This window comes from Juglans microcarpa x Juglans regia, chromosome 5D (genome assembly GCF_004785595.1).
Source record: "Juglans microcarpa x Juglans regia isolate MS1-56 chromosome 5D, Jm3101_v1.0, whole genome shotgun sequence".
In the NCBI taxonomy this organism is placed as follows: domain Eukaryota; kingdom Viridiplantae; phylum Streptophyta; class Magnoliopsida; order Fagales; family Juglandaceae; genus Juglans; species Juglans microcarpa x Juglans regia.
Window position 1 is genome coordinate 4,356,113 of NC_054602.1, and position 11,435 is coordinate 4,367,547.

Sequence of the window (11,435 nt, forward strand, 5' to 3'; positions counted from 1 at the left end):
AAAAGAAAAGAATAGAAAAGAAAGTTTTGTAACGTTTCAGAGCCCACCAAATAACGGAAACCTAGATTGTTCTTCCTCAAATTTACATTGTGCTGGAGTATGCGTCCCTCACGATCGCTGAATTTAAATCATTGAGGGCGATTCGTGTATGGAAGACGATATCTCCGCAGATCTGATTTCAAGAAAGAGGTTAACGTTAAACTCGATTTCTTTTTGGTCTATTTATTTCGATCCAATTAAATATTTCAATTGAATGCATGCTTGGTTAAAGGGATTTTATCCCGTCTGTTGGATGCGATCATTAGGCTATTTTCCCAATTTTGATGGGTTAGGGTTCGAAATGTTTTCTGATGTCGACTTTATGTTTGAGGACTTTATTTTTAAGTATTTTATTTTGAAACTATGACGGTGGTTATATACATTATGTATTTATTCCCGCGTACCGACGTATGTATCAGAACTTAAATATTACGTCGATAATTTTGGGGAACTTGGAACATTTAAGGTGAAGTTGGTGAGCAATCGTTTCTGGACGATTTTTATTGTTTTGTAAAAAGATTGGTTGCTGTTTTACGGTGTTTTGTAGGCTGAGATGGAGTGTGCTGATTAACCAATTTTGCTTTTATTTTAGGGGAACATTGCTGTTTCCCTCTTGAGAGAAAATTGTACATGATCTCTTCCTTGACGTTCTATTACTGGCAAGACCGGGGACATTACGTCTTGTAGACATCAGAACTGATGGTCCTTGCAGCCTAAAACTTAAAGTTGCTTCTTAGACATTGCATATGATGCGTTTAATTTATTAGAGGGGAAGTTTATCTGATTTTGAGGTCCTCTGTGGTCCTTGTGGGCAAGTTATAAAATAAAGGGCGTCTATTACTAGATTTCTTTATATGATTCGGATAAAATTATATTAATGATGGAAGAACCAAAAGTTATTTATGCAAATGATAAGAATTTTGATGTAAAAGCGTCCTGTATACTTGGGTTATACCTTTTATTTTTATCAATAAAATATTATTTACCCATCTCAAAATAAGAGTTTGAGGTAAAAGCTTTGGTGAATCAATTGTAATTGTGTGACTGGGAGGACTTTCTTGTGCTGAAATACCACATTCGAATGACCTGCTAGATGTTTATTCACTTTCCTTTGCATGTAACTTTATTCACATTATTATTAGACAACTAAAAAATAGCAATTGCAAACTGAGGACTAGTAATACTTGTATAAAGAGTCAACATATAATATGAAAGTAATTGGATATTGCTCAAAATATTTGACACGTTTTCCATTTGTATATCCGTCTTCTGAAATATCATGTCTGAAGCTGTACATGTGATATGGCATGTCATATGTTAAAGATTATAATTGCTGTGTGGTTGTTTATTCATTAAGTTTGAGTCCCCTTTTGGTTTCATTTTGAGATTTTTTTTCTGATCGACTTGTAGCTTCTTTGCAGGTTAGATGTTGTATATTGCTACTAAAACTGCATTTTTCCGAGTTGAATTTCGTGAAACTTTTTTGATGTATGATGGCGGTTCTGATGGATAATTCTTTGGATCTTTCATCAAGGGAACGTGCTCAACGTCTTTACAAATTGGTATGCCACTTCTTTGTTGATAATGTATTATTTTAAATTTTTTTATAAATGTTAAATTCTGGACTCTTTCTTTTCATATTTTATGACAATGTCTACATAGTCATTCATAGATATATTCTAGTCCATATGTTTTTGCTTCATCACTCTCTCTCTCTCTCTCTCTCTCTCTCTCTCTCTCTCTCTCTCTCTTTATATATATATGTATATATAAAAAATATATTCCTCTTCTTTTTCTTCTTTTGTAATCCAACATTTTAGTGTTTGTCACTTGACAACCTAGCCATCTTTCATGGACAAAATGCTAATTATTATTGGCAAGATGGTGATAGGAAAGAAAGATTAAAGGATGTATAGTAGACTGAGTTTATCATGTTTTCTCCGTGAGGCATTATAATTAAGCATCTCAGTTATTTATCATAAGGCATCTGTTATTAAACTTTTGGTAGCTAATTGGTTAGGCTGTTCTAGCTGATTGCTTAATATGAGCAACTTTTACCATCAATTATTTTTCTTTTTGAATAAGAATTACGAACATCTTTTTACTGACATGTATTGTGCTGTAGAATGTCGACTTGGAGAATAAACGCAGGAGACTGGCCCGGGCAAGAATTCCCTCAGATCCCACTGCTTGGCAGCAGATGCGAGACAATTTCGAAGGAATTATACTTGAGGATCATACTTTCTCTGAACAACATGATGTAGAGTTTGGTCTGTGGCAGTTGCATTACAGGCGAATAGAGGAGCTTCGTTCACACCTCAATGATTCTCTGGATTCAAATGGTTCAGCCACGATCCAGGATGGGAAATCTTCTTCAAGACCTGATCGAATCTCAAAAATACGCTCTCAGTTTAAAACATTCCTTTCTGAAGCAACTGGATTTTATCATGATCTGATGTTGAAAATCAGAGCAAAGTATGGTCTACCCCTAAATTGTTTTCCAGGTGATCCAGAGAATCAGTTCGTAGTGTCTAAAGATGGAAATAAATCTGCTGAGATGAAGAAATGCTTGATTTCTTGTCATCGCTGTCTGATTTATCTGGGTGACCTATCACGTTATAAAGGTTTATATGGGGATGCTGATTCCAAAAGTAGAGATTATGCAGCGGCATCAAGTTATTATATGCAAGCTTCTTCAATCTGGCCTTCAAGTGGCAACCCTCATCATCAGGTTTTGCTTCTAATCCATTGTTATCATGATTTTATCTCATCTGCCCCCTATTTTTCATAATTGATTTCCTTATCATGCTAATTTGTACCTGCTTATTTCAGCTTGCATTATTAGCTTCATATTCCGGGGATGAATTGGTGACAATCTTTCGCTATTTCCGGAGTCTGGCAGTTGATAACCCATTTTCAACTGCAAGAGATAATTTGATTATTGCATTTGAGAAGGTATTGTTTCTTTGGCCTAAAATGAGGTTTTCTTTCATGAATGAAGAAGTACGGTGGAAAATATGCTTTTATTTTGTTATTATGTGTTACAATACCTATTCTCATTATACAAACTGATACGTACCTACGAATTTTTTTATGGCTAGAAAACATTTAGGTGCGGTTTAGATGATGAGATGAGATGAGATGAGATGGTTTTAGATGAAAGTTGAAAGTTGAATAAAATATTGTTAGAATATTATTTTTTAATATGATTATTGTTTTGGGATTTGAAAAAGTTTAATTGTTTATTATATTTTGTGTGGAAATTTGGGGAAGTTGTAATGATGAGATGAGATGAGATGAAGCACTTTCACTAATAAAAATGGAGAAAAAGGATGGGGGTCAGATATATGGCTTTTTTATATTTATTGGTGCCAAATTACATCATACATTGTTTTTCCTCAGAATCGGCAAAGCTTTTCCCAGCTGCTTGTTGATGGAAAAGCTTCCTCAATCAGGACTGCACGTGTGCGAATACATGGGAAAAGAAGAGGAAGAGGTGGAGCAATGCCTCTCTTGAAACATGAAAACACAGATGTGAGTTCTGTTAAGGAGTCTGCATCCAGTATATCTGATATTTTTAAAGCTTTCAGCATTAAGTTTGTTCGACTTAATGGTATTCTTTTCACTCGTACAAGGTATATACTGTCAACATTTATATTTCTGGTGTATTTAAGATATACCTATCAAATGAATACTTTCTGATATAATATATTCTACAGTCTGGAAACATTTGGAGATGTTTTCTCTATGGTTAGAGTTGATTTGCTTGAGCTTCTTTCTTCTGGGCCGGAAGATGCATACAATTTTGGTTCAAATGCTGCAGACAGTGGAATGACGATTCTTAGGCTTATAACCATTCTTATAGCCACAGCTCACATTGTTAGTAGGGAAAATGAGAATCAGTCATGTGCTAAAATGTTACAACGTTCGGTTTTGCTTCAGAATGCGTATACTGCCATCTTTGAGTTTATGGGGCTCATACTTGAGAGATGCATGCAACTGTTTGATCCATCGAAAAGCTATTTACTGCCTGGAGTGCTGATTTTTATGGAGTGGTTAGCCTGTCATCCTGAAATTGCAGCTGGCAGTGAAGTTGAGGAGAAAGAAGCTGCTGCTAGGTCATTTTTCTGGAGTAATTGCGTTTCATTCTTGAACAAGCTCTTGTCAAGTGGATTAATTTCTGTTATTGAGGATGAAGATGAAACTTGTTTTGTTAATATGACAACGTATGATGAAGGTGAAACTGCCAATTGGCTTGCACTGTGGGAGGACTACGAATTGAGAGGTTTTCTCCCTCTTGTTCCTGCACATATGATTCTTGATTTTTCAAGGAAGCAATCTTTGGGAAGTGATAATAGTGATAAGGAGAGAAAAGCTCGCTTTCAAAGGATTATAGCAGCTGGAAAGTCTCTTGTTAGCATAGTTTGGGTTGGGCAAGAATATGTATCTTTTGATCCAATGCTGAAGAAGTTTGTGATTGGCAATGAATCTCATATATGTGATGATTTTGTGCTTACTAGTTCTTGGGAGATGCCTGTTTCGAATGGTATGGGACATCCACCGGGGAAGAAAATGAATGTGGGAAATTTGCAGCCAGAGGCACAGCCATATTTAGAAGGAGAAGAAGAGGATGAGATTATTGTTTTCCAACCATCTGTGACTGATAATCATGCAGATGTCATTGATCCCAAGTTTTCTTATAATTTTCATGCCCCTGGTGGCAATGCTTCCCTGGGTGACAAGGGATGTTGTATCGAATCTGTTTCAGCCCCACTTGATGGTAAAATATCAGAGAGCACTTTAGATACTGATTCAATTAACCCAAATGCTCCAATATCTCGTACTACCATTCTGCCCCAACATCTGCAATCAATACAACCATGTAATTCAAAGTTGCTGCTGGAGCAACAAGTTTGTCTTGCCGATGGATTGAACAGTTTGAACTTAACAGAGAATAGGCTTGTCGGGAAACCTAGTTTGCAAGAACATTTTAAAGTTTTGGAGCCTGCTGCACTCTCATATGCCCTCCCACAGACTCTGGATATCAGTGCTGGCAATGAGCTTTTTGCCCAGGTTTCTGACTCCAGGATACCATCCAAGTTTGATTCAACTATGTCTACTGGAGCCAGTTTTGATAGTCTTTCTCTGAACTCATCAATGACCTTGCCAACAAGTTTAAGAAAGAATCGAATGAGCAGGCCGCTGAGGCACTTTGGTCCTCCACCTGGATTTGGCCCTGTTCCTCCAAAACTCGTGGGCGAGTCCTTGTCTAAGACTACTTTGGAGAAAGAGACTTTGAAGCTGGATGATTATAGCTGGCTAGATGGATATCAGTTGCCATTGCCAATTAAGGACACTGTGTTTGACAAGCCTGTCACTCACACTGCACAATCGTATCATCAAGCAAGCAAGGGCAATACGGGTATGATATGTTTTCCATTTCCTGGAAAACAAGTTCCAACTTTGCAAGTCCAAATGGAAAACCAGAAAAACTGGCAGGGATACCAGGCTCCTGATTATCTAAAAATATACCAGAGGTGGCAGCAACAGCAGCAACTTAGTAAAATAAATCAGGACTCTATTCCCATGCCAAAGCAGCATGAAGGACAAACTTTGTGGGATGGCCATTTCGTTGTGTGAGGTCATTATGAGAACATAGATGGTAAATTGTTAATCTGCAATGTTTTTTTTTTTCTTTTTGCTTCCGAGTTTCTATACTCTTAAAAAAATCACTGTCACTATTACATTTGTAAATTTTTTACTGGACAGAATTTGCTGATTCATTTCCTTTTTTCAGGTTTTGAAGAATCTACTGTTGTGATCAATCCTGTGGGCTGGCACAACACTAATTCAGCGTCACCTTTTTGCAGTCCTGCTGCCATTTTTATTAAGCTTTGTTGGAGAGCATGTCGTGGAGTTTTGCAAGTGCCTACTTTTGAACAGGTCTCTTTCTCCCTTTCTACCATGTGCAATTGCATAATTTTTTTCCCTATTGCAGGTGCATTTCATATAGTTGCATGTTCTGTATGATGTAGTAATTTGCCTGCCATGCTCACAATGTACATATATCATGGGATGCAGGTATAGTGACAATTGAAACTAAGGTGAAATTTTGGTTAGAATGTACAATTTCTTTTTTCCAAAAAATTGTTAGTTTATTTGCAATGCACAGACTGGTGGCCATCTGAGCATTTATGATGCAATCTAGGTCTGATTTTTTTGTGCCACAAACCAACCCACTCCCCATATTATACAGGGGATTGGAGAATTGCAGTAGATTACTTTGCTAATGATCTTAATCCATGTCCTAAATAAATTTTCTGTGTCTCTTGATCAGCTTGTGCTGAGCTCCCGGACTGGATAGGCAATGATGAAAAGGGAGCAAGTTGGGAAAAATGGAAAATTTACAGAAGAAAACTGATGGTTGGATGTTGGTCACAAAAATTTGTACCCCGGCACTGGGTGGGACCGCCCAATGTTTGGATTGACATAAAATAAGAAAGCATGAGTTTATCCCATGTACTTTCTGGAGGAAAAAGCTAGTTCAGGAGTGCATCATTGCTGTAGCAGGCAACCGATTGATAGAAAGCTATTGAGGCAATTTTGCATGAGCTACTTGAAAGCTTCCATCTATCAGATTCAAAAGGGTTTGTGGAAAATAGGGTTTGGCTAAATATGTAGTCGGATTTGGGATGTTATGTGATAAATAAAGCATGTTATGCGAGCAGAGACGCATTTTGGGGTTTTTAGCTATTTGGTTTTTAGAGCGTTGTTGGTATTGGAACACTATTTTTCGAGCATTTGTTAATGGCAATACGTGGGATTTGGTATTTCTGTTGATGTCTAGGTTTCATTGTTCAATAACTTACTGCCTTGTGTTGGAGTTTCATCAACTATATAAAATCCTTCCAAATTACGGTCGAACAGGATACATAATTTTGAAGTTTTCCGAATTTTCCTCTTTCTAGGAACATAACAATAGTTAACATTGCAGGTCTTGCCGAAGCAATATCTTCGTAATTTCAAAATCTCTGACCTAAAGCAACTTGCAGGAATAGTGCTACCATGCCTCTTCAATTTGACAACTTGGTGTGTCCTTAATGCAAATTGTATTTTTTTTTTTTATTTCAATCATTTTTAAAAAATAATAAAAATACCAATACATTAATAGTCACTTCCTTAACCATTAAAAAAAAAATTAAATGCATGAGATGTTAAAATGAGGGAGCAAATTGAGGAAGCATAGTAGCAGTATTATTATGTTGGCGTGTTTACGGCTCTGTCTGCAGTTTGATTTTCTATTATGCTCATCTTTATCACGAAAAAAGGAAGAAGAAAAAATAATAATAATAAAGGAGAGGACCAATGTCAATGGAACAAATAATTAATAAGTTCATCTGCCCCAAATACAATTCTCAGTTGAAAGCAGAAAAAACAAATCACATACACGTGTTTGTCTCATTAGACCAAAGAATTGATCAAGATAATAAATTCTGTTGCAGTTTTACAATTAGATTGAATACACCTGTGGCGCTCCTGTTTATATAGCATATCTGTAATTAGCTGAAACATATAATTATATATTATCTGTAGATGTATATAAAACGGATTCAAGCATATATAATGGACAAAAAGAACCAATCAAAACTACTTGAAATTGATTTGTTTCAAGTGTCTTGGGCAAATATGTGAAATATGAAATCCCGGAAGCGCCTTGAATATTGCCTTGGATCAACAGCAGATATGGAGGTGGGGTCGTATTGGATGGATTTGTATGCATGCTCGATCTTCTTGCTGATGTCGTAGTCTTGAAGTATGTCAATTATTCCAAAAAACATTACAACCTCGTAATACTCCCCGGTTGGTTCTCCGAGGATCTGATATTCATAACCACTTTGTCTCACAGTCTTTTCCACCCGTGCAGGCATGTTCAAGCCAAGCTTGATACTAGCCCATCTGCAATACTCAGATACACCATTATATCAAAACATCTTTCTGTAGTTTGAAGGACAACGATCTAGTGCTGTTTTAATGTCTTTTAGTTGTATCAAAGTCGTCATTGTTGATACATAGAAGGCGTATCCTTCAAAAACTAGTCCATTTTACTTGAACTCCTGTTACAGTCTGTGATCGATCCGTATCGTTTTGTTTTCTGATTGAAAGTATATATATAGATCATGGACATGTAGAACTATGCTTTTACATCGGGAAGATCTCACACATTGACTATTACTAATGATTTAGCATAGAAATTTCACCTGGATGGATCAAGAAGAATCTGGTCCATGTCTGCTCGTGAAAGACGAGCTGGAGCTCCTTCATCCTGGGAGTCACCTGCAAGAAGACAACATTCCATTGTTGTAAGCGAAAAGCGTATGTGTGAGATTATGAATATAAAGCGGATAATCATATGAAAGAGTGAAAAATGACCGATAGTTGGAGTCCGGGATTGGGAAGGAATCAGGTCACCAGTAGGTGATATTTCTTTGAAGTGAAGACCCACCAAAAGACTATAGTCCATAATTCTCTCCTGCTCGAGAAATTCACAATCCCTATCAATTTGCCTACAAGAAAAAATGTACATTTAAAAAGGCCAACAAAGATGATGAAAAAATAAAAGGAAATTGTGCCACATGTGGTGGCAATGGTTGTTGTTGACATGATGGAAACTGAATAAAGCAATTAGAGACTGAAGGGCCTTACTACATTCACCTGCAAAACTCCTGAAACCATGACTTCTGCAGTCGGAATATGAAGTTTAGATCAAGGTCTTTAAGGATAGTGGTGTCATCAATCTCTGTCTCGGACTTATCTGTTGTGCGGCCAAGGGAAGATCCCTTCAAGTCGTAGCGTCTATGGATGGAATATTCAGTACACATGAGATTCCCCATGATGATGAACCGTACCTATATAACCAATCACATTAGTTGTGCACATGTAGTAAGTGGTGATGGAGTCAAAAGTATTTTTTCTTACTAGATATGCAGAACCAAACACATACGAGCTAATGGAGCTACTAAAATAGTGTTCATATACTCATATTACTTGATATCGAAAGAAAAAATGGGAATTGATGGCTTTGTCACATTCATGCAAATTTATTGCACAGGTTGCTATGGGACTACTAGCAGTTTTACCTTCTTCTGGATAGGCCCCGTTAACTTTACACAATGCAGACCATAAAATTTGGTAACTAGAGTGTTTTCAAAGGCCCGGAAATGGTTATAATAAGCTGGAAGCATCCTTAAAAGCACCTATGCAAATCAATCACCGGATTAAAACTGGAAAACAGTGTTTCAAACGACAAATATGTGGGTAAAACTCAGTACGACTCACTTTTGTTTCTGCCTTTTTTATAGTCTTTATCATGTAGCGGTCATCGTTGGTCAAGTAAAAGAAGCTACCACTTTTACCAGGAGAGGAGAGTTCCCGAAGAGCATCATTTCCACAGATCGATATCATGTAATCAGCAGGGTCCACATTGAACAACTTCCTTAAAGTCCTGAAGACGAGAAATGATAAACATTCAAAGATTAGAATAACAAAAAACAAAATCATCTGCTTCTGCCTTTTTATAGTCTTTATCATGTATACTATTTAGGTTGACATGATCCAATCATCATACTATCCTCACCCCCCCCCCCCCCCACCCCCCTCTCAAGACAGTCCTTCGATTCAATTCCTGCTCCCACATGATGCTCAGCAAGATTCCTTAACCCATGATCCAGTTTGGAAGGCTCTACTGCTAATTTTTTTACAGTGGTAACGAAGCATTAATTGCTCATGTGCACTAGAAAACAGACAGCAGATACAATATGTTATACCTGAACACTAATGGGCAGTAATCCTTCCATCTAAATTCACAGGACTGGTGTGGTGGGGTGTACTTGGATCCTTCAGGAGGAAATCTCGTCCATACTTTTTCCTTGGGGTCAAAAGCTGAAGGCTTCAAATCAAGGGATGCTGCTGGAGCGGGTCTTCCAACAGAATGCCTGTCCGTCAATCCCATAGTGAGTGAAAATAATAATAATATGCAGTCATATATAAACTAAAACTCATAGAAGGGAAATTTTAAGCTTTTTATCTGTGAAATTGAAGTAGGAAAAGGAAAAAAAGATACGAGCCTTAGCCTATTTTTTTCCAGCTCATAAATTTTGTATCTTTAGAGCAATCACTTTTGTTCATTAACAAGTGAATAAGAATGAAGTTTCTTTAACATAAGAAAACATGCATATATGACATATCATTGCAGCAAGCAAAATTATAATGGATTGAACTTCTCATAATTCTAGAATTTGAGTGAGAAGATCAAATGAAAGCAGACTAAAAATGTGAGTAATAAATACCTGATTCCCAACTGCAAATTGAGCATGAGCTCATAATTTTTGTGCCCTTTGCTTATTGTCTCTCCTTGTCGCTTTGCTTTCCTAGGTACTTTCATTGGTAATCCGGGGTTTCCCCTTGCATCATCGATATGCAGACCCAACAAATCATCCTCCAAATCTCTGCTCGCCATTGAATTCCTACGAGCAAAGCCACTAGATTCATCCCCATCAACATCCCACATTTTCGTTCTGCTCTCCGCGCCTACGCTTACCCTTCCATCAACTGACATTCTCCTAGGCCTAAAACCATCCCCGGACTTCGATGACCTCCACACTGCAAGCTTTTTTTGTGATGGCAAAATGGAAACCTTCTCTCCGGGACAAATCCTGCATTCACTCAAATCAAAATTGTACACATCTTGAGGATCCCATTCAAGATTCGCTTCTGGGGATGACCCTGATGGATAATAAGTCCCATTTCGCTCACACGGATCCTTACTCCAGTTCCCCACATAAAAACTCCCATCTGGCCATTTGAATGTTCCATTCCCTTTAGGCAGCCCATCTTCCCAATACCCATCATATCTGTTCCCATTAGTCCAAACAAATGTACCCTTACCACAAATCTCTCCGTTCTTCCATTCTCCAACGTAATGGTTCCCACTCTTCCATTGATACCTCCCTATACCTTCTTGCAACCCTCGCCGCCATTCTCCTTCGTAACAATCCCCATTGACAAAGTTCTTCACGCCATGGCCGTGCTTTAAATTCATGATCCATTGTCCCTTATAGGTATCCCCGTTGGACCCCGTATACGTACCAGTCCCATCCATATAACCGCTCTTGAACTCGCCCTCATAGGTAGCACCGGAAGGCCAGCTAAACCTACCTTTCCCCATAGTTTTGCCTCTGAACCACTCTCCCACGTACATGCACCCGTCAGTCCAGAGGTACTTCCCCTGTCCATGAGGAAAGCTGTCGGACCATTGGCCTGTATAGTAGTCACCATTGGGGAGAACCTTCTCTGCATGATATATTTCGCTGGTGCCACTTCCACTGTTGTCGTTGTCA

The 11,435-nt window shown here is 37.9% G+C and overlaps 2 protein-coding genes across 2 annotated transcripts in view; one reads left to right on the plus strand and one right to left on the minus strand.

The window, feature by feature from the left end:
• Window positions 1-6,788, plus strand: LOC121265166 (protein SMG7-like). The gene is made up of 8 exons (XM_041168666.1): window positions 1-189; window positions 1,461-1,601; window positions 2,165-2,770; window positions 2,872-2,994; window positions 3,442-3,674; window positions 3,759-5,701; window positions 5,837-5,982; window positions 6,377-6,788. Exons 2-6 carry the CDS (start codon window positions 1,530-1,532, stop codon window positions 5,677-5,679), a joined length of 2,955 nt encoding a protein of 984 aa, XP_041024600.1. The 5' UTR covers window positions 1-189; window positions 1,461-1,529; the 3' UTR covers window positions 5,680-5,701; window positions 5,837-5,982; window positions 6,377-6,788.
• Window positions 6,789-7,414: 626 nt separating this feature from the next.
• Window positions 7,415-11,435, minus strand: part of LOC121265167 (phosphatidylinositol 4-phosphate 5-kinase 4) — a 4,714-nt gene continuing 693 nt past the window's right edge. The window contains exons 1-8 of the mRNA XM_041168668.1: window positions 10,386-11,435; window positions 9,864-10,031; window positions 9,376-9,541; window positions 9,177-9,293; window positions 8,752-8,945; window positions 8,470-8,603; window positions 8,298-8,373; window positions 7,415-7,995 (exon numbers count right to left, since the gene is read on the minus strand). The exon at window positions 10,386-11,435 is cut by the window's right edge and continues 693 nt beyond it. Coding sequence (XP_041024602.1) covers window positions 7,707-7,995; window positions 8,298-8,373; window positions 8,470-8,603; window positions 8,752-8,945; window positions 9,177-9,293; window positions 9,376-9,541; window positions 9,864-10,031; window positions 10,386-11,435 — 2,194 coding nt within the window. The 3' untranslated portion in view covers window positions 7,415-7,706. The remainder of the gene's footprint in view (window positions 7,996-8,297; window positions 8,374-8,469; window positions 8,604-8,751; window positions 8,946-9,176; window positions 9,294-9,375; window positions 9,542-9,863; window positions 10,032-10,385) is intronic.

Coding starts and splice junctions, on each gene's coding strand:
- LOC121265166 (XM_041168666.1), top strand. CDS start 1,530: ATGATGGCGGTTCTGATGGATAATTCTTTGGATCTTTCATCAAGGGAA. Junction 1,602..2,164: donor CTCAACGTCTTTACAAATTG/GTATGCCACTTC, acceptor ATTGTGCTGTAG/AATGTCGACTTGGAGAATAA. Junction 3,675..3,758: donor ATTCTTTTCACTCGTACAAG/GTATATACTGTC, acceptor TATATTCTACAG/TCTGGAAACATTTGGAGATG.